The sequence below is a fragment of the Nothobranchius furzeri genome, chromosome 3 (assembly GCF_043380555.1).
Source record: "Nothobranchius furzeri strain GRZ-AD chromosome 3, NfurGRZ-RIMD1, whole genome shotgun sequence".
Taxonomy (NCBI): domain Eukaryota; kingdom Metazoa; phylum Chordata; class Actinopteri; order Cyprinodontiformes; family Nothobranchiidae; genus Nothobranchius; species Nothobranchius furzeri.
The window spans coordinates 49,641,503-49,668,140 of NC_091743.1; the positions used below are offsets into that span (position 1 = coordinate 49,641,503).

At 44.9% G+C, this 26,638-nt stretch overlaps 2 protein-coding genes across 3 annotated transcripts in view; one reads left to right on the forward strand and one right to left on the reverse strand.

Moving 5' to 3' along the window:
* The window catches only part of LOC107385633 (low-density lipoprotein receptor-related protein 1), a 117,246-nt gene that overhangs the window by 78,035 nt on the left and 12,573 nt on the right, over nucleotides 1-26,638 (forward strand). For both annotated transcript variants that reach the window (XM_015959636.3, XM_015959637.3), the window contains exons 24-56: nucleotides 1,833-2,030; nucleotides 2,962-3,166; nucleotides 3,278-3,442; nucleotides 3,526-3,770; nucleotides 5,304-5,435; nucleotides 6,051-6,278; nucleotides 8,028-8,202; nucleotides 9,890-9,984; nucleotides 10,073-10,222; nucleotides 10,408-10,548; nucleotides 10,733-10,858; nucleotides 10,942-11,073; nucleotides 11,172-11,306; nucleotides 12,530-12,659; nucleotides 12,755-12,881; nucleotides 12,977-13,128; nucleotides 13,212-13,336; nucleotides 13,432-13,806; nucleotides 16,974-17,163; nucleotides 17,239-17,443; nucleotides 17,579-17,771; nucleotides 19,112-19,237; nucleotides 19,347-19,475; nucleotides 19,551-19,670; nucleotides 20,930-21,043; nucleotides 21,129-21,278; nucleotides 21,358-21,480; nucleotides 21,572-21,688; nucleotides 23,299-23,427; nucleotides 23,543-23,665; nucleotides 23,767-23,907; nucleotides 26,118-26,305; nucleotides 26,389-26,572. In XM_015959636.3, the coding sequence (XP_015815122.3) occupies nucleotides 1,833-2,030; nucleotides 2,962-3,166; nucleotides 3,278-3,442; nucleotides 3,526-3,770; nucleotides 5,304-5,435; nucleotides 6,051-6,278; nucleotides 8,028-8,202; nucleotides 9,890-9,984; nucleotides 10,073-10,222; nucleotides 10,408-10,548; nucleotides 10,733-10,858; nucleotides 10,942-11,073; nucleotides 11,172-11,306; nucleotides 12,530-12,659; nucleotides 12,755-12,881; nucleotides 12,977-13,128; nucleotides 13,212-13,336; nucleotides 13,432-13,806; nucleotides 16,974-17,163; nucleotides 17,239-17,443; nucleotides 17,579-17,771; nucleotides 19,112-19,237; nucleotides 19,347-19,475; nucleotides 19,551-19,670; nucleotides 20,930-21,043; nucleotides 21,129-21,278; nucleotides 21,358-21,480; nucleotides 21,572-21,688; nucleotides 23,299-23,427; nucleotides 23,543-23,665; nucleotides 23,767-23,907; nucleotides 26,118-26,305; nucleotides 26,389-26,572 (5,268 nt within the window). The remainder of the gene's footprint in view (nucleotides 1-1,832; nucleotides 2,031-2,961; nucleotides 3,167-3,277; nucleotides 3,443-3,525; nucleotides 3,771-5,303; nucleotides 5,436-6,050; nucleotides 6,279-8,027; nucleotides 8,203-9,889; nucleotides 9,985-10,072; nucleotides 10,223-10,407; nucleotides 10,549-10,732; nucleotides 10,859-10,941; nucleotides 11,074-11,171; nucleotides 11,307-12,529; nucleotides 12,660-12,754; nucleotides 12,882-12,976; nucleotides 13,129-13,211; nucleotides 13,337-13,431; nucleotides 13,807-16,973; nucleotides 17,164-17,238; nucleotides 17,444-17,578; nucleotides 17,772-19,111; nucleotides 19,238-19,346; nucleotides 19,476-19,550; nucleotides 19,671-20,929; nucleotides 21,044-21,128; nucleotides 21,279-21,357; nucleotides 21,481-21,571; nucleotides 21,689-23,298; nucleotides 23,428-23,542; nucleotides 23,666-23,766; nucleotides 23,908-26,117; nucleotides 26,306-26,388; nucleotides 26,573-26,638) is intronic.
* LOC107385635 (mu-type opioid receptor) lies at nucleotides 14,183-15,791 on the reverse strand. Its single transcript, XM_015959639.3, has 2 exons — nucleotides 15,664-15,791; nucleotides 14,183-15,420 (listed from the first exon to the last, which is right to left on the reverse strand). Exon 2 carries the CDS (start codon nucleotides 15,411-15,413, stop codon nucleotides 14,316-14,318), a length of 1,098 nt encoding a protein of 365 aa, XP_015815125.3. The 5' UTR covers nucleotides 15,414-15,420; nucleotides 15,664-15,791; the 3' UTR covers nucleotides 14,183-14,315.

A 26,638-nucleotide genomic window follows, 5' to 3' on the forward strand; every position in this document is an offset into this window, starting at 1 on the left:
CAACCATCCATCCGTCACTCATCCATCCATCTGTTCATCCATTCATCCATCCATCAATGCAACTGTCCACCCACCCACCCACCCATCCATCCGTCACTCATCCATCCATCCATGCAACCGTCCACCCACCCACCCATCCATCATTCATTCATCCATACATGCAACCATCCATCATTCATTCATCCATCCATCCAACCATCCACCCATCCATCATTCATTCATCCATCCATGCAACCGTCCACCCACCCACTCGTCCGTCATTCATTCATCCATCCATGCAACCGTCCACCCACCCACTCATCCGTCATTCATTCATCCATCCACGCAACCGTCCACCCACCCACTCATCCGTCATTCATTCATCCATCCATGCAACCGTCCACCCACCCACCCATCCATCATTCATTCATCCATACATGCAACCATCCACCCATCCATCATTCATTCATCCATCCATCCAACCATCCACCCATCCATCCATCATTCATTCATCCGTTCATCCATACATACATACATACATCCATCCTTGCAACCGTCCACCCACCCATCCATCCATCATTCATTCATCCATCAGTGCAACTGTCCACCCTCCCACCAATTCATCCATCCATTCATGCATCTATCCGTCTATCCATCAGTGCAACCATACACCAACCCACCCATCCATCCTCATTCATTCATCCATCTATGCAACCGTCCACCCACCCACCCATCCATCCATCATTCATCCATCCATCCATGCAGCCATCCACCCACCCATCCATCCATCATTCATTCATCCACACATCCATCCGTCTATCCATCCATCAATGCAACCGTCCACCCACCCACCTATCCATCCGTCATTCATCCATCCATCCATGCATCCATCTGTCCGTCCATCCATCCATCCATGCATCCATCTGTCCGTCCATCCATCCATCCATCATTCATCTATTAATCAATCCATGCAACCATCCACCCAACCACCCATCCGTCATTCATCCATCCATCCATCCATCCATCCATGCATCCGTCTGTCCATCCATCCATCCATCCATCCATCCATTCATCCATCCATCCATCCATCCATTCATCCATCCATCCATCCATCCATCCATCCATCCATCCATCCATACAACCATCCATCCATCCATCCATCCATCATTCATCCACCCATGCACCCACTCATTCATCCATCCTTCATCCATCCATCCATGCATTTGTCTGTCTATCCATCCGTTGGACCATTCGCCATCCGTCGATGCAAGGGTCCACCCACATACCCATCCATGCATCATTCATCCATCAAATTTTTTACACTGATTGGCGGTCTGATCACAGATCAAGGAGGAAAACCCACACATCCTTCTCTCCAGCTCCTCCTGGGTCAGACAGGATACATTGATATCCTTTATGATACAAATCAGTGAATTATGGGTCTCACCTTAGTTGGAAGGTCCTGGAAAACCTTCAGAAGCCTCAACGGACTCTCTTTGATGAGGAGGAGTAGCTGCTGTACTCCAGACTCTTCCTGGATAATGGAGCTCCTCAACTTTTCTCTGACGTCGGCCCCTGCCATTACAGGAGCAGCTTGTTTCAGCTGTTCTGATCCCTCCCCACCTGAGAACAGTCCTTGTTCACCCAGAGAACCATGGCCTCAGTCTCTTATGTGGTTTTGCTGCAGATTCAAATAATACATTCCTGAACCATTTTCCAGTCTAGTTAGAACTTTAAGAACAGCTAAAACAACAAATGTGAACTAAAACTTGTGTAAAGTCATGTGGGAATGTTCTATAATGTCTGTAGTCTTTTAGAAAACACAGCTGTTGTCGTCTTCCTGATGTTCACAGACCCATTCAAGCCCTTCATCATTTTCTCAAACCGTCACGAGATCCGTCGCATCGATCTAAACAAGGGAGAGTTCAGCGTGCTGGTACCAGGCCTCAGAAACACCATCGCCCTGGACTTCCATCTGAACCAGAGCTCCCTCTACTGGACCGACGTGGTGGAAGATAAGATCTACCGCGGGAAGCTGTCCGAGAACGGTGGTGAGCGTTAGCTTCCGATCATAATCAGTGGTCCACATCCTTTGCCTGTGATGAAGGGGACAGCGGTGTCACATGAGCTGGAGACAAACGTTAAGATTTATTTAGAATTTGATGAGTCAGCCAGACATGAGAAGTCTCAGGTTAGAGTTTAGTTTGCTGTGAATTTAGTTGCTTTATTTTGATATTTTCTGTTGAATGTAGGTCTTTTATTTCCTCGTAGCACCAAACCACCCAGTTTCCATCCCTACTGATGAACATCCTGCAGATTTTCTGTGTAGTTTGATGTTCTTCTGTTGTGTTTGAAAGCAGCAAACAACTATGTGCTAACATTGTTGCAAACACAATAATTACTCAGCGCTCTCATTAGGGAGCCCATTGTAAAATGAAAGGGTTAGAAAGAGGTGGCAGAAGTGTCTCCTCAGCCCTGACACCACAAATTTAATTCAGTATGTGGTTCTACTATCACATCCCTCCCCCTTTCAAGTGGTTTGTCCCCAACAAAGCATCCAAACAGTCCATTAAAGAACAATTTGTGATGCAGCGATCTGATTCCAAATAGCCTTCAATTATACAAATGTACGATGAGTAAAGCCCAGCAGATCAGTGCCGGGGGCTGTGCTACGGTCGGAAAAGCTGTCATCAGCAAATCCCTGCCAGCAGAACCTTTAACAATGCAAATTTAAACAGTACAAGTTCAACAGGAGACTTTAGCACCTCAGAGTACAGTTTGTTTTATTGAATTTTGTGAGAAAATTGGATTAAATACTATTTTTAACAGTCTAGGACTAAATGTTTAAAGATATTTCTTAGTAAGGTGCATTTTCATCATTCTTATTTTTTTTTTTTTGATGACTAAACTGGCAGCACTGCAGATGAAGAGCTTTGTTAGCATAAAATGTTAAAAGATTTGCTTTATACTTTCCTTCTGTAGCATTAACCAGCTTTGATGTGGTAATCCAGTACGGGCTGGCTACACCCGAGGGCCTGGCAGTGGACTGGATAGCGGGAAATATTTACTGGGTGGAAAGTAACCTGGATCAGATCGAGGTGGCCAAGTTGGATGGCACCATGAGGACCACTCTGCTGGCGGGGCACGTGGAACACCCTCGAGCTATTGCTCTCGACCCACGGGACGGGTAACGGCTTCACTGCTAACGCTGCCTATCAACAAGCTTTTACACTGAAATATTTCTCTACATTCACTGTTGACAACATTGTGAGTCTGCTCTTGTTTTATGACCCTGCAGGATCCTTTTCTGGACAGATTGGGACGCCAGTTTGCCGAGGATCGAGGCTGCATCCATGAGCGGAGAGGGCAGAAAGACCATCCATAAGGAGACAGGCAGCGGGGGCTGGCCAAACGGGCTGACTGTGGATTATCTAGAGCGGAGAATCCTCTGGATCGATGCCAGGTCAGACCAAGAACAAACTTTTATAGGATGTCTAACAAAGTTCAATCAGGTGATTTAACCAAAAAAGTAATCACTTTCCTCAGGTCTGATGCCATTTATTCAGCTAAGTATGACGGCTCTGGGCTGATCCAGGTTCTGAAAGGCCACGAGTATCTCTCCCATCCGTTTGCCGTCACCATGTATGGAGGAGAGGTTTACTGGACCGACTGGAGGACCAACACGCTGGCCAAGGCCAACAAGTGGACCGGGAGTAACGTCACAGTGGTCCAGAGAACCAACACGCAACCTTTTGACCTGCAGGTGTATCACCCATCCAGACAGCCACAGGGTGTGACTTCACACGCACGCACACACACACACACACACACACACACACACACACACACACACACACACACACACACACACACACACACACACACACACACACACACACACACACACACACACACACACACACAATCTGTCAGTGAAACTTCTCCTTACATGGAAATGGAGCCAAAGTCATGCATACATTTTTTTAATGACACATTTTATTTTTTTAAAGAAAATTTTGCATCTGACACAAAATTCTACCAAAACTGTGAAAGCTTTGGGATGTGATGTCACCCATCTCCATTTTCACTTTTCTTACTTGAAACTCAGCAACATTCTGTCAGGAACTGAGCACCATCATCGCTGCTCATTCTGCTCTACAACTGTGTCCTTTGTGATCCAAGCTTCATGAGAGTACTGTCATAGTCTGACTCTTAGGACCAAAGCCTACTGGTTGTGCAGCACCAGGTTAAAGACCAAAGGTGACAGATCATCTGCTGCTGTGGCCCCCAGACTCTGGACCTCTCTCCCTGAGCCTGAGATCAGTGGACTCAGTGGTCTCCTTTAAGAAGCAGCTGAAACACCTGTTCAAGCTGGTTTTGGTGTGACCATCATCACCACCTTCTCATTCTGTTCTTTCTGATGACCTCTTTCTTATTCATTTTTGTCTCTCCATTTCTTCACATTTTTCTATCACAATTATTTATTTTCTCATTTTAAAAAAGTAGTAATTTGTTTTTTTTTTTTTTTTGTTCTTGTGAAGCACCTTGTGATTTTTATCTTGAGAGGTGCTATATAAAAGATTGTTTTCTTTCTGTCTTTCTTTCCAATAATTGACCCTCTGGTGTTCCTAATGGGGTCAGATGGACCCCAGGTTTTATTTTTCCATACTTTTTCCCGGTTTCTTCACTAATCCAGATGTGGCGAGCCTTCCTGTGAGCATTTCCGGGGTCTTGGTCCAACTTTTGCTCAGTCCTAGTGGGGTCTAATGTTTGCTGTTTCGTGTTTTGTTTACCCTTTCTCTCAACAAATCCTGCTACAGCAAGCCCTCCGTTCATAGTTTTGGCTGAAATCTAGTGTTTGTTATTTATGTTCAACCCACCTGCATTCCTAATGGGGTCAGATGGACCCCAGAAGGATAAGCACCACCTTACCCTGCCACATGGACCCCAAGGGATAAACCATCAACTCTGGTCCACCATCCCCTGGGTCACCCAATAGGACAACAGGACAGTTCTGCAATTGTATTTTCTTTAGTTGGAACGCATCAGGGTCCACACAGCACTTCGTCCCGGCCCACCCTCAGACTCATGAGACCTGAAAGAGCTGTTTTTTAAACATCTAGCGTGCTTTTATTGAAAGCATCACCGATTTGGACCAAGTGATGAAAGCTTTGATTTTTTTAAATCATTCAGTGATTTGCACCACAGAATCAGAGCCTATGGTGCAAACTGGCATATTTGAATATTTAATCATTTCTTGTATTTATGTATTTTTTGCATTGTGCGTGTTTACAAGTGGTGTTTTCCTGTTTTCCTCTCTCCAGCTCCTAACCCCTGTGCAGCCAGAGACGGCAAAAAGCCGTGCTCTCACCTCTGCCTCATCAACTACAACCAGACGTTTTCCTGCGCTTGTCCTCACCTCATGAAGCTGGGCCCTGACAAACAAACCTGTTATGGTGAGTCTGAACACGCGTGTGTAGATGAAGATCTGATGGAACACACACCGAGGTACTCCTGTTAAACAGCACGATCTAATCGTTGTGTATTTGTGTGTGTGTGTGTGTGTGTGTGTGTGTGTGTGTGTGTGGGGGGGGGGGGTCTTTTTGTGACACTTGGTTTTATAAGAGTGTGTTCCCATGAGACAGTGTGGCTGCTTTTTCTGCGTAAATTTAATATTCTGAGCTGGAGTCTCTGTTGTCTTAAGGGGTAAGGGAATAGAAGCCCCCACCACACACACACACACACACACACACACACACACATTCTGCCCCATCCAAATCTTCCTGTCAGTCATTTCACAGTTAAACAGTCATTGAGACCATCGTAGATGCTTCGTCTCTCCATGATTGAATTCCCTCTAACCGTCGAGTCTATTAGGTTACCGAGCCACAAGTAATAACTCGAGTCAAAGATGCAATTAGGTTTAGTGCTTGTTCGAGTGGCAGAAATATTACACAGCTATTTATCTTCCAGTGCAAAAATCCATCCATGTGTTATTGATTGCTCACCCTTTTTGACTTCATTTACCTTTTGACGGATTCATGTCGACATCTCGCCCCCCTTTCCTGCAGAGTCGCGACAGTTTTTACTGTATGCTCGACAAATAGAGATCAGAGGAGTGGACATCGACAACCCGTACTACAATTACATCATCTCCTTCACCGTGCCGGACATCGACAACGTGACCGTGGTCGACTACGATGCTCTGGAGCACCGGATCTACTGGTCCGACGTGCGAACTCAGACCATCAAGAGAGCTTTCATCAACGGGACTGGGGTAGAGACGGTGGTGTCTGCTGGTAAGGAGGCCATTTACCACGGGACAGGTCAAAGTTCAAAGGCTCATTATATTAAATATGAGACAAAAAAAAAGTCAGGCAGATTTGAACAGACGTAGGAACATTTTGTGATCATTCAAAAAAACAGATACCTATTTATCTGATTTCATTTTTTGTGGGCTTTTTGATTGTTTTTAATTGAAGTTCAAAGATTTGCTAAATCGATATTTTTGGTCCATTTTTTATTTATTTTACCAAACTTTTCCTGGAATCAAATCTTTACACAGTAATCAATTTCCCTCTGGGATTAATAAAGTATTTTTGAATTGAATTGAAATGAATTGTAAGAGTCCAGTCTTCATCTGAAAACTGTAACGACACACACATTCAGACCTCGTCAGGGGCTGTTTTTACTAGGGATGTCCCGATCCGATCACATGATCGGAAATCGGCCCCGATCATGTGGTTTCAGACTGATCGGGACTCGGGCTTTACTTCCCGATCCAAGCCCCGATCTGGACTTGGATACTGGGTTAAAATTACAGGAGAGCAACTTGGTTCTCCTTAAAGGTTGTCAGGCTCCCCTGATGCCCTTAACTTACACACCCAGAAGGAACACAAAACAGATCCAGTTTCTACCTTCATTATATTATTTATATGGACTCAGAGTAGCAGGGATTCTTTTGGGCAGAGATGCAGAGAGCAGCAGGCAGACCGCTGATTATTCATGAACTCCAGCTGCGGTCTGCACACGGCCACAGTAACATTTTCTAAGTTTCTAAGTGGCGTCACCAAAAATATACAATTAACACACAGCTGTTTGTGTCCGTTCATTTTCTCTCTGGTAAGTTCTGTCTGTATTTGAGCATGACGTGTGGACGCGCTCGCTCTGCCCCCGCTGCAGCGCTCGTCACCGGCGCAGCCGGGCAGCGCAGCGCACTCCGCTTTTTTGCGGTAAATAGATCAAATTGATCTGCTAGTTAAAAAGTTACTAGTGAGGTGAAAAAGAAGGGAGCAGGCAGGAGTTTTTCAGGAGGACTGGGAGATGCAGGAAGATCAGAGACAGACAGGATAGGAAGATAGGAAAATAAAAACCAAGAAAACAAAACAAAGTTCTTAAAAAATTAAAATGTAGGTCATTTATCCCACTACACATTTGTACCTGTATAAAGCAGTAACTTATCAGCATGTAGTATTTATATAGTTGATACAGTTCAGATCATCTTCAAAACCCCCTCCCATGCCCAGGGACGTATCTAAGCATTTTGGGGGCCGAGGCAAAATAGACCCCTGCCAGGTATTTTAAGTTGAAGTGCTATCTGTTTTTATATTAGACTTTTAATATTTGCAATAAAGTCCTAAATTGAAGAATTTATGTTATTTATTACTTGATTGTTCAAGCTACCTCACCGAAGTGATCTGCTGTTAAAAAATAAAATAAAAAGGTAATTAAATAAAAGATAAAGAACATTCTGGAACTGTTTCTTCCTTTTCTTTATTTATTTTTTTTTTTTTTACGTATCGAAAGTATCGGATCGGGACTTGGTATCGGCAGATTCTCAAAGTCAAATGACTCGGACTCTGGGGCAAAACACCTGATCGGGACATCCCTAGTTTTTACTACACAGAATCATTTCCTGTTGCTGTGAGGAAAGGGTTGTTCTGTTTTTGTTGTTAAAAACCAACTTTGGCACAAAAATCAGCTGCAGTCAGAAATGATTCAGAAATTTCTGACCTTAAACATAAATCTGTTATCTTATGTTGCCTCAGATCTACCCAACACACACGGTCTGGCAGTGGACTGGGTGTCCAGGAATCTGTTCTGGACCAGTTATGATGCCAATAAAAAACAGATTAATGTCGCCAGACTGGACGGATCGTTCAAGAACGCTGTTATCCAGGGTCTGGACAAACCACAGTGTCTGGTACTGCATCCAATCCTGGGGTCAGTCCCACACACACACACATGGATGCATGCACGGATGCATGCACACACACACACACACATGCATACATATGGATGTATGCATGGACGTATGCACACACACACACACACACACACACACACATGGCTGCATGCATGGACGCATGCACACATACACACACACACACATACATACATACAGACGCATGCATGGATGCACACACACACACACACACACACACACACACACATACGGACGCTTGGATGGAACTGCACACACACACACGGATGCATGTGTAAACCGTATGGGTGCACGAACACACACACACGAACGCATGCATGGTTGTACACACACACACAAACACAAACACACATGCATGCTTTACATGTTTGTGTGCATGGACACACACAAACATGCATGCATGGAAACACACAAACATGCATGCATGGAAACACACACACACACACAAACATGCATGCATGCTTCACTTTCATGTTTGTGTGCATGGACACACACAAACATGCATGCATGGACATGGACACACACGGACGCACACGCTGATGCACACACACATGCACAAACACACATACATGCACTTACATGCGCAAGAATATACGGAAGCACAGACACACACACACACATATGTACATGCACAGACACACACACACACACACACACATGCACAAAAGCACAAACACACACACATATGCACATGCACAGAAGCACAGACACACATATGCACATGCACAGAAGCACAAACACACACACACACACACACACACATATGCACATGCACAGAAGCGCACACACACACACACACACACACACATATGCACAGAAGCACAAACACACACGCACACACTGGCTTTAGTTTTTCTCTCCTTTTGACACTTTTTTCTCCTCCAAAGCTTCTTCTGTACTTTGAAACGTTCTTTACCTAAACATAAGTGTTGCTGCTTTTTTATCCCTTTTTCCATTTCTGTCCATGTTTCTCTCCTCTGTGTTTATCCTACATCCGTTTTTAGGTAAAACATCCATCCCTCTCTTGTCTACTCTCCTTGAACTTCCTCCAAACTGACCCAGTCTCCTGTCAGCCCTGCAGATCACACACAGACCATCTGTATTTATTATACATGTTTTTCACTTTCCACAAAGAACAGTTGTGTTTTTGTTTACTCCTACATCCCTTTGAAAGACTTAGCTCGGTAAAGTAGAGGAATGTTTCCGATCCGAGGGAAAACGAGAAGCAGATGGTGGAGACCCAAACGTAAGAGCTGGCTGCTCCTGCTGCCACACAAACACACTTGACCCCAAACATAGAGCGGGCGGGGTCAAAGAGAGGCGGGATCACCGCCACATGTGTTTGCACAAGAACTCCAAATGTGGGGGTATAGATGCCTGCATGTCTGTATTTTAAGACGTGTTAACATATATATTGGAGGGTGTGGTGGACGTGGTTGAATTTACCAGGAAGTGGGCTTTTACAAACGCACGCTGTCTGAAAACAGTAGCAGAAATGTTGGGGTGATTCTCTGTCGAGCCTTTAGCTGCTGAGCTCCAGCTGACTTCTTCCTCTCATGCGTCTCTAACTTGTTTCAGTCAACAAAAAGTCTGAACTTTGATTTTAAAACATGAAATGTTGTTTAGAGGTGGGGTAAAGCGAGTCTTCCTCGTTTCCACTTATTCTGCTGCGTTCGCCTCCATCAGGAAGTTGTACTGGACAGATGGGGACGACATCAGCACGGCCAACACAGACGGCAGCAACCGCAGCGTCCTCTTCACCAACCAGAGAGGCCCTGTTGGTGAGAGACCTTTACAGTGTCTGAAACAAGAGACAGCGCCTCCTAGTGTCAGGACCCTGAGGTCACACATCGAATCTGTGTTTCCCAGGTCTTTCTATTGACTTTGATGAGGAAAAGCTGTACTGGGTCAGCTCAGGGAACGGCACCATCAGCCGCTGCAGACTGGACGGTTCTGGGCTGGAGGTGCTTGAAGGGGCGAAGGGGAAGTTGACCAAAGCTGTGGCTCTCGCCATCATGGGTAAGACTCTGGAAAACAGTCTTTTTTTAACAGTTCTGAGAAAAAACTGTCAGTTTGTCAAAATATATTAGAACAAAGTGTTAAATTAGTGTGTGTGTTTGCATCATACCGTCAATAAGAGCCCAAAGTAGTTTTAAAAATGTTTCTGATTAAACCGCCCGCCCGCTGATCGTTGCTCCCTTCAGGAGATAAGCTGTGGTGGGCTGACCAGGGCACTGATCAGATCGGAACATGTGACAAGAAAGATGGCGGCAACTGGAAAGTCCTGAGGAACAGCATTTCTCCCATGATGCACATGAAGATCTACAATGAAACCGTGCAGACAGGTGCTTTCCTAGCTCTCACCTTTTGTATTTTTCTATTTTTTTTGTAAAACTCTTTGGGGAAGCACAAGAAGAAAATCCATTTTATCTTCCTGAAGGCCAAATTTGTTGAGTTGTCACCTAAGGCCCATCTGTTGTTGTCCGTGTAGCTCATCTCTGATTTGACCTTGCGCTTTTATTTTTCCAGGCACCAACCTGTGCAGTAATAACAATGGCGACTGCTCCCAGCTGTGCCTCCCCACCTCTCCGAATACCCGAGCGTGCATGTGCACTGCAGGATACAGCCTGCAGAGCGGGCAGCAGTCCTGCGAGGGTACGGCAGATTCATACACAAACCAAATAATCCTGATAAAACGGCAAAAAGATGTGAACTTGCCAGTGCTGTGTTTGCTTTAGGTGTGGGCTCTTTCCTCCTGTATTCGGTGCACGAGGGGATTCGTGGTATCCCTCTGGACCCTTCAGACAAGTCTGATGCCCTGGTACCGGTTTCTGGCACCTCCCTAGCTGTGGGCATAGATTTCCATGCTGGTAAGTTGTCTTAGCTATTTCTATTCATGTATTTATTATTGTGTGTTATTCTTAAGTTTCCTTTCAGTTGAGCTTCTCTTTTCTCTTTTTTTACACAGACAATGACACGATCTACTGGGTGGATATGGGCCTGAGCACCATCAGCAGGGCCAAGAGAGACCAGACGTGGAGAGAAGACGTGGTCACAAACGGGATTGGTCGAGTAGAAGGCATCGCTGTCGACTGGATAGCCGGTGAGAAGCTCCAGAGTTTTTACAATCTTGAGTTATTTGTTATAAAATATGTAAAAACTAATTTTATATTTAACTAAATAAGACACAACACAAGAAACATATGAAATGCTAAACATGCTGTTATTTTGGTAAATATGTTGTTCTCATTTTGATGCGAGCAGCATATTTTAAATGATTGGACAAGGCAGTCAAAGAAGCATAACCAATTTATTAAAGAGCAAGTCACCCTCAAATCAACTATTTTTTGCTGATAAACTATAAACGAGTGTCTAATTGTGCTGAAGACATGTGTAATCAATAATTTGGCACTTTAGTGCATCTTAGTTAAAATTGTAATATTCTGCCTAAAACTGTCAGTGTTGCGCCCTCTTCATGTAAAAAATCTGCACTGCATTTGAATTTAAATTTGCCAATGCTATTGGCTAAGAGGTACACTGTGAAGTTAGCTAGTACATTATGATGTCATAACGTTGTTGTAAGCCTGTGTGTGTATTTGTTAGTGGCTCCGCCCTCTCAGTCTGCCAGGCGAACAGCATTTGCTACATTTTTCAAACAGGAAGTGGGAGTGGAGTAAGGCTCTGGCAGGGGGTGACTTGCTCTTTAATAATAGATAGAAAAGTAAGTCACATGATCAGATGTTGTATTAGCAGCAAGTGAAGAAGAGTTCTGTAAATAAAGATTACAGTTTTGAAACATAGATTTATACCAACATTATTAGAGGTAATATTAATTTTCAACCTGTTATCAATACAAAAGAAAACAAGGCAGAAATGATTTGTTCCTTTTTTCTTTTGAAAACCGTCATCAGCTCAATGCTGCATCAGCAAAGGCAGGTTAGAGCTCTACTGCGCAAAAAGCAAATTTAATAAACATTCATATTATTGTTGTTTATTTATGGAGCTAATTTCATGCAAGACAGCCTAGGTGGTGCAGAGCAGTCTTCTGTACTCAGACAGCCCTTAGCGCTAAAGAAAAGAGAATGATCCCGCACATATCTTAATAAAACTAGAGTTTAGGTGCTAGAGCAACCATCTTGTTTATTTCAAATCAGAGGATAAAGGTATTTTATTATGTTTTAAATTATGTTCCAGCTGTTTGAAGTGTTGCTGTAGCGTCTGCCTACAGTTTCAGTCAGAATCATCATCAGGAGGTGAAGCGTTCATAACGGGATAACAACAAAAGATTTATCTAAAGGTTAAATCATTGTCCTCTGCCCCAAACAGGAAACATCTACTGGACCGACCAGGGCTTTGACGTCATTGAGGTGGCCCGACTGAACGGTTCCTTTCGTTATGTGGTGATCTCCCAGGGCCTGGACAAGCCTCGCGCCATCGCCGTGCATCCGGAGAAAGGGTGAGACGGAACCACGCTGTGCACTTCTGCTTAGACCCATCCGTGTTTTATCTCCATGAAGTTTCCTCTGAGCTTCGCTGTGCTGGTGTGTGCAGCTACCTGTTCTGGACCGAGTGGGGCCAGTACCCCCGCATCGAACGGTCTCGCCTGGACGGCTCGCAGAGAGCCGTTCTGGTTAACGTCAGTATCAGCTGGCCCAACGGGATCTCTATTGACTATGAGGTAATCAACCCTAACGGACTTCATATCACCAATGTCTGATGCACGGAGGGAGATCCGCCTCCGAACATCGTCACCCTTCCATGTTTTTCCTGTAGGAGGGTCTGCTTTACTGGTGTGACGCCCGGACAGACAAGATTGAGCGCATTAACCTGGAGACGGGTGAAAACAGGGAGGTGGTGCTGGCCAGCAACAACATGGACATGTTCTCCGTGTCTGTGTTTGAGAACTACATCTACTGGAGCGACAGGTCAGATAAACTCAGCTCAGCTGGTCCAGCGCTGATGTCCTCAGCCTCTGTGGAAAACAGTTTGTGTGTCTGCTGTCTGACAGGACGCATGCTAATGGATCCATTAAGAGAGGCAGCAAGGACAACGCCACTGACTCGGTCTCACTGAGGACCGGCATCGGGGTGCAGCTCAAAGACATCAAGGTTTTCAACAGGGCCAGGCAGCGAGGTGAGCAGCCTGAGAACTTTGCTCTGAGTGGGATGTGTGATGATGCAATGAGATTAAAGATCTGTGGATTTATTGTGACTTATGTGCGTTTGCAGGAACGAATGTGTGCAAAGACAAAAACGGCGGGTGCGAGCAGCTCTGTCTCTACCGAGGCAACGGGCAGCGTACGTGCGCCTGCGCTCACGGCATGCTGGCTGAGGATGCTAGCGGTTGCCGGGACTACGACGGGTACCTCCTCTACTCGGAGCGCACCATCCTCAAGAGCATCCACCTGTCGGACGAGAACAACCTCAACGCGCCCATAAAGCCATTTGAGGATCCCGAGCACATGAAGAACATCATCGCCCTCACGTTTGATTACAGAGGAGGAGGAGGAAGAGGAGCCAACCGCATTTTCTTCAGTGACATCCATTTTGGAAACATCCAGCAGATCAGCGACGACGGATCCGACCGCAAGACTATAGTGGAAAGTGAGTTTTCTCTTTTTTCTTCCCGAGTGAATGTACCGGCAGCCTTTTCCTCCATTTGTTTACTCTGAGCTCCTCTCTCCCAGCTGATCTGAGGCCTGTCGTACGTCAAGTCATTGTTAAAACGAAAAAAAAAAAAAGAGTAATAGCAGCTTTAAACATCAGGCGCCCTGGTGGGAAATCTTCCTGAAGAAGAAAGCTTCAATATTTTCCACAAAAACCAGGAAGTGCTTATTCTCAAGTTGCTGCTGCGTTTTTAATATCTGTGCTTTGAGAACAGAGAGCACATGAACATAAACAGCTTCATTTCCTTCATCTCAGCCCAACAAAACACAGGTGCAGTGTTAATATTTTACTACCTTTACTTTCATTTGTTTTACAAGGTCCGATTGGTTCCTCCCGTTGTGCCTGTAAAGCTGCAAGTCCCAGAGCAAACCTCGTGATCTTCCTGCGTGATATCCAGAGCGACTGATGGTTGCTATGAGGCGTTCGGTCATGTTTAGGCCGTTTAGTCAGGCAGCAGACAAAGCCACCGTGGTGTTTGCTCTTTGTCTGTCCCTTTTAAAAATCCCCAGGAGATCCTGCCTGAACTTTTGAGACATGAGCACGTAGAGGATGGGGTTTATCACAGTTGAAGTGGTCCCCATGAAGCGTGCGAACACGCTGAAGGCGCCGTAACGAGGCAACGCTCCAGTCGCCCCGGTGCTTTGGTCTGCCAGTAAGGTCAAAGTCAGGCTGTAAGAGGGTAGCCAGCTCAGGGTAAAGGCCAGAACCAACATGGCCGTCGTCTGAGTCACTTTGCTCTGGTAGCGCTCGACTTGAGGGGCCCTGCCAGCATGCTGGCTCCTACATAGGAACACGTAGATGCTGCCATACGCCACTGCGATGGTAACCAGCGGAAGCAAGAAGGCCATGAGAAAGTGGAGGAGTCCGTAGATCAGCTGGTCTCTCTGAGACATGAAAGCAAAGCAAGCGAAGCTCTCCGGAGAGGTTTGTGGCGTCCTCACAGTGCGGAATACTAACTGGGGAGCTCCGAGGCAGCAGGCTGGAACCCAGAGCAGCACGGCGAGAGCAGACACCCTGCGAGGGGTGAGCAGCCTGTAAGCTGTGGCCGGTTTCACCACAGTCAGGTAGCGAGTCACAGCCAGTGTAGCCAGAGTAAAGATGCTGGCCGAGGAGCAGGCTGAGCCCAAAAAGCTCACCAGGCGGCACATGGCGTTCCCAAACGGCCACTTCTGCATGGCTATGGCGGCAGTTTGAAAGGGAATGGTGGAGAGCAGGAGCAGGTCGGCGGCGCTCAGCGCCACCAGGAGGATGTCCGTCCCTGCTCCTGTTGGGGAGCTCTGGGATGTTTGTCTGGTCCGCCCCGCCCCTCTCCTCCAGCGTCCACACACGATCACCATCACCATGGTGTGTCCAGTGACTCCCAGCATCAGGATCAGAGTGTCTAGCACCGGGACGAGGACCTGCTCCACACTGGGCGTCCTGGTGGCGCTGCTGTTGTCTGGTGGATCGCCCGTAGAGTTTAGCATCTTGTCTTCAGTCTGAGTCCCTCTGACTCTGTTAAAACCCAGCTGCTGTGTGTTTGAACAGTTCTCCAACCCTGTCATAAAACAGCTGATAATACACACAGGAATGATTACTCGGAAGGCTGTTCGGAGGAATGACACAGCACAGATTTTCAGACATTAATGGCTGCGTTACAAATTATTTAGGAGAGAAGATGATTGTTGATCAGGCATCATCCAATCCAGTAGCTTCCAGACCCTCCATCAAAAACAAAATGCCTCCAGTTGCTTATGTTCTTCTTTTTGAACTCCTGAGATCAAATGAGAGCTGAGAGTTGTAGTTTGTGATCACCTCAGTCAGACGTGTCAGTCCCCGTTCACCCGTCCCGCTGCCTCCAAGAGAGAAGTCTCCTCCGTGGATCATAACGGGAGCAGAGCAGTGGGCTCAGCAGGTGAATAGCTTGACGGCAGGAGAGGATGAAACCGTGTAAATGGAAGGTGAACTCTGGACCGATTACAGAGATGGGCTGGCCTGCTCTCTGTAGGAGGGCCTAATGAGGCCTGACAAAGCTTTTCCCATGCTTCGCTGTTTCAGATTCTTATCTGAACGGACTGCTGGATGGTCTAGAAGAGCACACGCGTGTACAAAACATGCACAAATACTGAAAGCAAACAAAAAGACTCAGTAAAGTGGCATTTCTCTCCAGACTCTGGGTAATTATTGACCTCCAGCCTGATAGCAAACAGTGAACTACAATCACACCTACTTCAGCTAAGGGCCATAAAATCAGTGGTGGTACAGCCGACGTTAGAAGCTGTAAATCAAGCTCATCTAGGCCGGTGAAGGCAACACAAACTTGGATAGATCAACAACAATATGAAGGTTGCGTGAAAAGGAAGAGTCTGAGTTCTGCAGGTTAATAACTCATTACCAGCGCTGGAGAAGAGGAAATGGAACTGAATGGATTTTACGGTCATCGATTTTTATTGTGCTGTGATTTACGAGCACAGGAAGTCGAGGGAGGTTGGTTTCTTGGTCGTTGCTCAACTTTTAGCAGCTTCAGATTCTCATCACTTCTACATGCTGATTCATGTCTGTGGCGTTGGACTGAGGTGGCGGTGAGAGCTTCCTCGCTGTTCTCTTTGGCCAGAGATGTGACAGACTCAGATCACATCCGCTCCTTTCATTATTAGAGCCTCACAGTTTGACTCCTGAAACAGTAACGAGAAGGTGATGGAGACTTGTTTGTGGAGTGATCCGTCTCTCCCTGAAGCCCACGAGTGCACATATTAGACGTATTGTTTATCAGCAGAAGCCCAGCTGTTCTCTGTCTCCCGCTGGAGAACTTGGTGTTCCTCCATCTTGGCTCCAGCTCATGTATTGTCTGGCCTCCGTGGAAGCAGGAAGCTTCACAACCTTTTTATTCTTTTCAAAGCAGCGGAGCAGAAAAATGACCTGTGCAAATGGAAAGGAATACTCAAGCCGGTGACCTTTTTACTTTGCTATTTGCGGGATGAATGCATGAAATGGCCCACTGTACTTTGCAGTTGCTAGCTGTCCTGTCCACAGCTCCTGCTCCAGTCAGCCAGCGGTCTGTAACCCGACAACCCGCCCTTTACACGTGAAACTGGCACTGATGTTCTTTTTCCTTCTCTTCTCAGATGTGGGCTCTGTGGAGGGTTTGGCATACCACAGGGGCTGGGATATGTTGTACTGGACCAGTTACACCACCTCAACCATCACACGCCACACTGTGGATCAGAACTTCTGGGGGGCCGTTGACCGGAACACCGTGGTCACCATGTCCGGAGATGACCACCCGAGGGCCTTTGTGCTGGACGAGTGTCAGAGGTCAGAAATTATTCCCTTCTTTTTTTTTTCACTAATTCAACACGACTCCTGCTAAAACTCCACTTCACCCTTCAGCTTGATGTTTTGGACCAACTGGAACGAACAGACTCCCAGTATCATGCGTGCCACTCTGAGTGGCTCCAACGTCCTGGTGATCATCGGGACGGACATCAGGACCCCCAACGGCTTGGCCATCGACCACCGCGCGGAGAAACTTTACTTCTCAGACGCAACACTTGATAAGATTGAGCGCTGCGAGTACGATGGCAGTCGGCGACACGTGAGTGGCATGTCTGCCCCTCTGTCACTGTTTTTATTTGAACTAACCCAACAAAGCTTCACTTAAAGCATCCACGAGGTTGTGAGTTCCTAAACGACGCTGAGTCATGAGTTTGGTTTTGCTCTTCCGCTGCAGGTGGTGTTGAAGAACGAGCCGGTCCATCCGTTCGGCCTGGCCGTGTACGGAGACTACATCTTCTGGACCGACTGGGTCCGGAGGGCCGTGCTTCGGGCCGACAAATACACAGGGGGCGACATGAAGGTGTTGCGGGCCGACATCCCCCAGCAGCCGATGGGTATCGTTGCTGTGGCCAATGACACTAACAACTGTGAGTGACTGATGTTCATCCCCTCACCCGAACTGTGTTACAAAAATGATTTTTGGGGGATTTATTTCTCTGCAGATAAACTACTTGATTGACTTCCTTTGTTTTGTGAGAAGTCATCTTGTATTAACCGAAGCACAAACACAACACATCACCTCTGCTTCACGCTAGACGCATCAGCGCAGCAGAACCGTTTACTAGTGAGTTTTTGCTGGGTGCCAGTACACACTGGGAGAATCTCAGCTTCTCTGCCGTGCTTCTCGCTTGACTCGTAATGCAACAAGTCCCTCAAGACATCAAAGGTTGTGGTTTGTTTATGCCATCCGCTTTTACACCAAAAAGAAGGAAATCACGTTTGATATCGCTGTTTGGTGTCATATATGATGTTCTTTTCCACTGCCAGGATTAAACACCCCTGCACTTCTGGAACAATGCTGGGATAAATAAACCGTTAGGTCACATGTTTTGATGTAATCTACATAGATATGAAATTGCATCGCCGCAATAGTCTTTTATTTAGAAATTTGCAGGAGGTTGTACACTGGAACCGTGTGTGATTTCCTGTCTAACCCTGTGTTAATTGAGGAAATTGACGTGTCCCAGGAGTGGCTCGTTGCAGAGGTGGAACCCAATCCTTTCTGTAGCGGCGCGGCGTGCCATTTCTAGGACGCACCTGAAAATTTCCACGTTGCAACTGGTTTGAATCACCCCATAAAGTATAATGGATTCTATTTGAAGCAGTGATGTTCTGCTGATGCTTCCAGTGTGAAGTGGGGGTTCATTTTAACCTGAGAAATGATTGCACTATCAAAAATACTAAGAATTATTTAGATACTTCCCTTAAATTTGACCCATTTCCTTTTTTGTTTTACTCTCACACCCTTATTTGTTCTTCCATCAATGAAAGCTGTATTTTATTATTTTATTCTGCCTCGTCTTCACCCTCAAATGTCTTCATTCTTTGCATTATTTTGCCCTCCAGTAGTCACAGAAGGTCCTGTCTGAACTGCTTTGTGACCCGTTGATACTGAGTCACAATGAATTATGCATCCAGTTGAAGCAGAGCCAAGTATGGAGGACGATTTGGATGCAGCTGCATCAACATAAATTTATCAAAAGAAAAACACCAAACAGATACACAAGAATCTACAGTTGTCTGAGCAATCAAAGGAATGAAATGCCACCAAATGCAAAGTCATTCTGAACAAACATTAAATGACCAGGAAGTTTTGAAAGCAGATGTCATTAAGCTGTTGCAAAGGCAGGAAGTAGACACATGACCTGTTCTTAAGCCTGTTACATGTGAGGTTTTAGTTTTTGTGCCTAACCGCGTGTTTGCACAGGTGAGTTCTCTCAGTGTCGCGTCAACAACGGAGGATGTCAGGACCTGTGTCTGCTGACCTCCGAGGGAAGGGTGACCTGCAGTTGTCGCGGTGATCGGAATCTTTTGGAAGACAACACCTGCACCGGTATTGCGATGTCCATTTGAAACAAGCCATCTATAGATGATTAGAACATTTTGAGTTTGATGTTTTGGTTTCATTGAGTCGATCATAAGGGCGTTTTTCTCATCCCCAGCCATCAACTCTACGTGCAACAGCATTGATGAGTTTGAGTGTGGAAATGGAGACTGCATCAACTACACGCTGACATGTGACGGCAAGGCCCACTGTAAGGACAAGTCAGATGAGAAGCAGTCGTACTGTGGTGAGTCAGATACTTGTTATTGCCTTTTCTGCTGTCTGATGTTTGAATATTCACTTATTTCGTTTTGATTCCCAGCCAACCGTGTGTGTAAGAAGGGCTACAGACGGTGTGTGAACGGCCGCTGTGTGGCTCACAGATACTGGTGCAACGGGCGGGACGACTGTGGGGACAGCTCTGATGAAGTCTTCTGTAACAGTGAGTGATGTCTACCCAAAACAAGGCTTATTGTAAGACGCCTCATGATGTGTATGTCTATGTGTTTAAAAGTTACAGTTAGGGTAAGTCCATTAGTAAAGTAGGAAAAACCAGGACTTCACACAGAATGTTTCTCACACAAAAGTTCTCTAAAAAACCATGAGCATAAAGATTTTAGTCCTGCAGTGTGAGGTGTGCAGCCACATGACAAAAACTACAAACAAACAGACTTCACACAAAAACATTGTCTGGTCTATCAGGATATCTCACAAGACATTGACTTTGGAGCAAACATGGAGGAAGAGTGTACTGTGTTCTCACCTCGCTTTCTGATTGGCTAAACATCACATTCAAAAGTAAGCACACTTGTTTGTCCTGAAAATCAATTCAAGACAATCCAACACATTTTTTCCCCCAATTTATGATCACAGCAGTCCTGATGTGCTTCTGAGCAGACCAGCGCGCTCTTAACACTCCACACATGGCAAGAATATCTGATAAGATTATCTTTAGGGCCATGGTAGTCGGTCGCATTCCTAAGATTATTGGAAGGGGAGAATTAAGTTAAGTGAGGCGATCAGTCCTCACTCATTCTGATGCTGTGGTTGTGTCGTTAAGCAAGGCACTTACCCACACTGCCTGCTGCTAGTGGTTGATGGGACCAGTGGCGCCGGTGTACGGTAGCCTTGCTTCTGTCAGTGCACCCCAGGGCAGCTGTGGCTAAAATGTAGCTCATCATCACCAGGGTGTGAATGTGTGTGTGAATGGGTGAATGACTGATTGTGTTGTAAAGCGCCTTGGGGGGTTCTAGGACTCTAGAAGGCGCTATATCTAATACAGGCAATTTTACCAAAGTTGGTGTGATTATCCTGCCATGTGAACCGGTCTAAAGTCAGTAAAGACTCTTATGGATAAGGCAGAGATTTCTTCTTTTACCTTTCTCAGTGGCCTAGTGGTAGAGTGTCCGCCCTGAGACTGGGAGATCAGGGGTTCGACTCCTGGTCGGGTCATACCAAACACTTTGAAAAAGTGGGACCCAGTGCCTCCCTGCTTGACACTCCGCATTAAGGGGTTGGGTTGGGGGGTTAAACCACCAAATTGTTCCCGAGCACGGCTTGTCTGCAGCTCACCGCTCCCCCAGGGGATGGGTCAAATGCGGAGAATAAATTTCGCACACACACCTGTGTGTGACAACTAATGGGACTTTAACTTTAACTTTTAAACACTGATGGATCTCACGTGTCTCTCATGTGCATCAGCCACGCTCTGCTCAGCCAATCAGTTCCAGTGCAGAGATGGAGGTTGCATCACCAACTCCAGCAAGTGCAACCAGAAAGTGGACTGTGAGGATGCGAGCGATGAGATGAACTGTCGTAAGTGAAAGCCATCGGAAAGCTTTGCTTTGATCGCAACGCAAACATACGCTCTTTGCTCAGAGGTTTTTCTCTCTTTATCAAGCTGCCACAGACTGTTCGTCCTACTTCCACCTGGGGGTAAAGGGGGTGCTGTTTCAGAAGTGTGAGTTCACCACCCTCTGCTACGCACCTTCCTGGCACTGCGATGGAGCCAACGACTGCGGAGATTTCTCTGATGAAAGAAACTGCTCAGGTATTCCAATTCAGCAATTGATCAGGTTAATTGTGCTATTATTAGAGGTAATTGTCCCAGCATAATTTTACTCCGTCAGCAATCGGGGAATCAAAGTGTGCCTCTCCGTTCTTTGCCTGTCCGAGCGGCCGCTGCATCCCCATGAGTTGGACTTGTGATGAGGAGAACGACTGTGAGAATGGAGCAGATGAAACTCACTGTGGTAAGGAGGGAAACCTGCTGAACCGTGGGTTAATCTTCTATGTGTTTTGTTTTTAAATGTGGCCTCATGTTCCCGATGTTTTTTCTTGTAGATAAAGTGTGCTCAGCATCACAGTTTGAGTGTAGGAACCACCGCTGCATTCCTAGCCGCTGGGTGTGTGACGGGGCGGACGACTGTGGTGACGGCAGCGACGAGGACAACAAGTGCAGTAAGTGTGTTAGAGACAAACTGTGAAAAAGCCATCTTCCATTTCTATGGAAATATCTAATTGTGAGAAGATAAAAAAGGGGCATATTATGAATAACTCATTTTTTACACCCTTTTGGGCTGCCATATGGGTCTCTGCAGCCTCTATAAACACTCCAAATGTGGAAAAAGTGGCCATTCTTTTTCTGTCAGTGTTTGGTTTCAGGAATGATGTCCCTAAAACAAGCTGTTTAGAAATGTCCCTGGTTGTGACATCACAAATGGGTAAATTACAATGAAACTTGCAGCTCCGAGCCCCTCCAGGATATCAGAGCTTCTCAGCTTGTTGAACCTTTGCATGTGACGTCACGCCACTCATGTGACCGCCCCCTTCGCCATGATGGACGGCAAAAAGACCGTTTACACCCGTAGAAACTCCAGTGACGCTAGTCAAAACAAGCCAGTTTGTAGCCTTTTATAGCTTTCATTTAGTTGATTTGACAGTAAAATGGTTTTAGCTTGCTGCGTGGTCGGCTGCACTAAGAGACAAGGATGTAAACTCAACTCGTTTTCGTTTTAATAACTTTGATGGAGACTGAGGACGGAGATGAACTGCAGCGATCAATCAAGCGGACTAACAGGTCTCAGATTTGCAGCGAACGTGTTTTTACCGGGTAAGATTAACGTTCATTTATTTCACGAGGAAGACGGGGACAGGGGTAAATGTGATGTCTTTATACAAGTTATTGATAATCCTGATGGACGGGTATTTCACCACGGAGGCTGCGCTCCGTCTACTGTAGTGTAAAGCGAGACGATTATTAACAATATTAAAGCTCCAATGTATGATTACATGAGTTAAAATTACGTTATTTATTTATATGAGCGTCGGCGTTCAGAGATCTTCTCATTCCGGTGTGAGAGCAGCAGCTGAACCCGGTAACACCACCAGCAACAGAAGCTGGTAGGGATCCGGACTTTTTAAAAATCAGCTTTGGTGTAAAGTGAAAAGCTGTTTATAACATAATGTTATAAATCCAGAGGGGTGAATTTAGGCAAAGTCAGCAACATGTTTACATCGGTGAACAGCTGCAGAGAGAACGTAAGCTAACGTTGGTAAGCTAGTTAGCATACCGCTCTCTATGAGCCCTGGCTAGATGCGCTACTTCTTCTGATAACTGAATTGGGCCTGAACTAGTTGAAGGAATGCTGGAGGAGTTTTGTTTTTGTTTTGATCGCAAAAAACAATTTCAGGCTCTACTTTTCCCTTTGTTTACTACTCATGTCGCTCACTGTTTACATGCTTTTTCCGTCCAGCATGGTGGACCCACGTGATTAGGTGACGTCGGTGCAAAGGGTCAATAGCAGCCTGAGTGGGGGATGGGTGGGTGTGGCAAGCTCTAGTAAGTGACAGAGCCCTGAAACGGCTCATTCTGGAAGGTACTGAAACTGCAAAGAATAAAACTGCTGAAATAATTTTACGTGGAGGACTTTAATGCAAAGACCTTCATGAACATGTTTTTATAGACCGTAGACAATTTTTAAAAATCATTATAGTTCTTTAAACTATTTTTAACTGTATTTTTGCCTTAAGTAACCGGATGTTGAACAAGCTATCTAAACATTTTACAGAGAGTAAAACCTGCAGCCCTGAGGCGTTCCATTGTCCTGGATCCCACGTTTGTATTCCTCAAAACTGGAAGTGCGATGGCGACAAAGACTGTCCTGATGGAGCCGATGAGAGTGTCAAAGTCGGCTGTGGTGCGTTCAAGAGAACACGTTAAAATGTTTTTGATCCCTCTGAGAATCAAAGTAAATTTTCTGACATCACATAAAGAACGGAATGAGATACTGAGCTGATTGTCCCGTGTCTCAGTGTTCAACGACACATGCAGCAGCGATGAGTTCATGTGTCAGGACCGACAGTGTATCCCCCGCCACTTTGTGTGTGACCATGACAGAGACTGCAGCGATGGCTCTGATGAGTCCCAGGAGTGTTGTGAGTGACCTCTTCTCAGATGTCTCTCGTCTGCATTAGTTACACCTACTATTTTAGACCTTTTTTATATCTTACACTGTAGAGTTTTCCGTTTTCCACAGTCTATCCAACATGTGGACCCAACCATTTCCGCTGTGAGAACGGACGCTGTCTCATGCAGAAATCCTGGGAGTGTGATGGAGAGTTCGACTGCCACGATCACTCAGATGAAGCACCAAAAAATCCTCACTGCAACAGCCCAGGTCAGACGTGAGCAACAGTCAACCATGTTTGTCTTTAATCTGAAGCCACTTCTAAATCTCAGGAAGCTGCTGTTCACATGCAAGCTAGCATTAACATCGCAGCACAGCCATCTGTTTCAGGAGGAAAGAAATAGAGCATTTTAGAACTCCTGTGAGCCTTTGCTTCAGAAGTAAGTTGTAAAGTTTTCCTTGTAGTGAGACCGTTTTGACCGGTGACCTGCAAGAATAAGGAATCTTTTCTTACCGTCTTTACTTCCTAAAATTATTTGCACAGAAACAAAAACTAACCAACCCCGAGCTGCGGCTGATTGGGAAAAATTACAGACAGCAAGGGAGTTCCAAAATGTCTAGAAGCATTTGTGAGGGTTCAGATTTTACTTTGCACGAGTCAGAAAGTGCAAAAAAATGTGAGACAGTTCAGAGAGGAGTTGGGTGGGTGACCAATGAAAAAATAAACTGTAACTTACTGCAGACAAAAAGAGATTCTGACCATCTAAGTGTGACAAAGCTGCAAATAACCCGAGAACAAATTGCAAAGAACTTAGAAACTACAAAAAATAGGCAGGAATGTCACAACGTATTCATAATGTAAACAGATTTAAACGTGTGTGCACAGAACCAATTCAGTGTGATTCTAACACAAACTTTCTGCCAACAAACCTTTAGCTCAGTAGTAAAGCTGATCTCTGCCAAATTAATGCATATTTATAAAAACTCTAATAATGTTTTATGAATGTGGTGAGAGGTGCTGTGCTAGTGTTTTTCCTCCTGGAAAAGTGGTCCTAATGAATGCCCGATTAATGGTTTTTAATCTCTATTTCCCAGATTGTTAGGGATTTGGGTTAAAACATTATTAAAGTAAACTGAATTTTGAAAGTTGAAAAGCAAACGTTTAAAATTAGGAGGCTAAAAAAAACGGATTTTGCTACTAATTACATTTTTGTTAATGCATTTTTTCTGCTTGTATTTGTGAATGCAAATAAGATGAGATAACTGCAACAAATTTTGTTTCAGGGTTTTTCTGATTATTGCTATAAGATATCTATCTATCTATCTATCTATCTATCTATCTATCTATCTATCTATCTATCTATCATCTATCTATCTATCTATCTATCTATCTATCTATCTATCTATCTATCTATCTATCTATCTATCTATCTATCTATCTATCTATCTATCTATCTATCTATCTATCTATCATCATCTATCTATCTATCTATCTATCTATCTATCTATCTATCTATCTATCTATCTATCATCTATCTATCTATCATCTATCTATCTATCTATCTATCTATCTATCTATCTATCTATCTATCTATCTATATATATATATATATATATATATATATATATATATATATATATATATATATATATATATATATATATATATACTTTTCTAATAAAGATGTAAAACAGGAGGAAGAATACTGCCAAGATAAGATAAGAGACAACCATCTTTATGCTAAAGATGATTATATGCAGTGGCGCCACCAAGGGGTGGCCATGGGTGGCCAGGGCCACCCCTAGAAAATTGCTGGCCACCCCACTGGCTACACCAGAGACCAATGTTCTTTAATGAATCATATTCATGTTCACACACTATGAATTGATATTATTTAATCAAACATAAAAGTAAAACCCAATAAAAATATATACAATTAAAGAGTAAATATATAATCAGATTTTTTAAAGTATTTATGTTTCTCCTGCTCGCCATTTTCAAAACAAAAATTTTAATCTCTAGTTTTTGTGGATGTTTTTGTGAAAAAAGAAAAATAATATTCCAAGTAACAATTTGAAATGTCTTTTTTCTGAAAAACGTGTGTTCTTCAAATTTGAAGTAAGCATGTTGGATGAATTTTGTATTTTAATGAAAAAGAATAAAGGAGCATGCGATGCATCACCACAGGCTAAACTCTCCCAGAGTTACCACGCAGACCAATCTGGTTTACCACCTGCAAAATTTCTTTGGCCCCATCCAGTGGTGCCCCCAGATAATTTTCACCCCTAAGAAAATTATCTGGGGGCACCACTGGTTAAATGTACATTTTTGGGGGAACATTTGGGAACATTAAAACATAAAAAACTAGAAAACATTCAATCCTTGTCATTCTGGTGACGGGAAAGTGCAGTTAACAGACCGGAAATAATTCTGAATGTCATCAGCTTGACTTCTTTGTATTTTTTATTTGACTGAACAGAGAATCGGTGCAATGACACTGCGTACACGTGCAATAATGGAAACTGCATCAACGAGACTCTGCTCTGTGACCATAAGGACGACTGTGGAGACGGCTCTGATGAGCTCAACTGTTTTATCAACGAGTGTCTGAACAGCAAACTGAGCGGCTGCTCTCAGCTGTGTGAGGACCTTAAAACAAGCTTTAAGGTAAGAGGAGAACGCTCGCTGAGTCAAATGTGGAAATCGAGCGGCCGGTTGCTTTACCGTTATGCGGCTTTGCTCCCTAACAGTGCAGATGCCACCCTGGCTTCCGTCTCAAAGATGATGGGAAGACATGTGTGGACATAGATGAATGCACAACCACCTACCCGTGCACGCAGCGCTGCATCAACACACACGGCAGCTTCCACTGTCTGTGTGTAGATGGTTTCCAGCTCAGTCCTGAAAACCCAACGATATGCAAATCCGTTTCAGGTAAGACGGAAGATTAATCACAGTCAGCCAAGCTCTCGAGGTCAGCCCATTCATGTTTGATGTCCT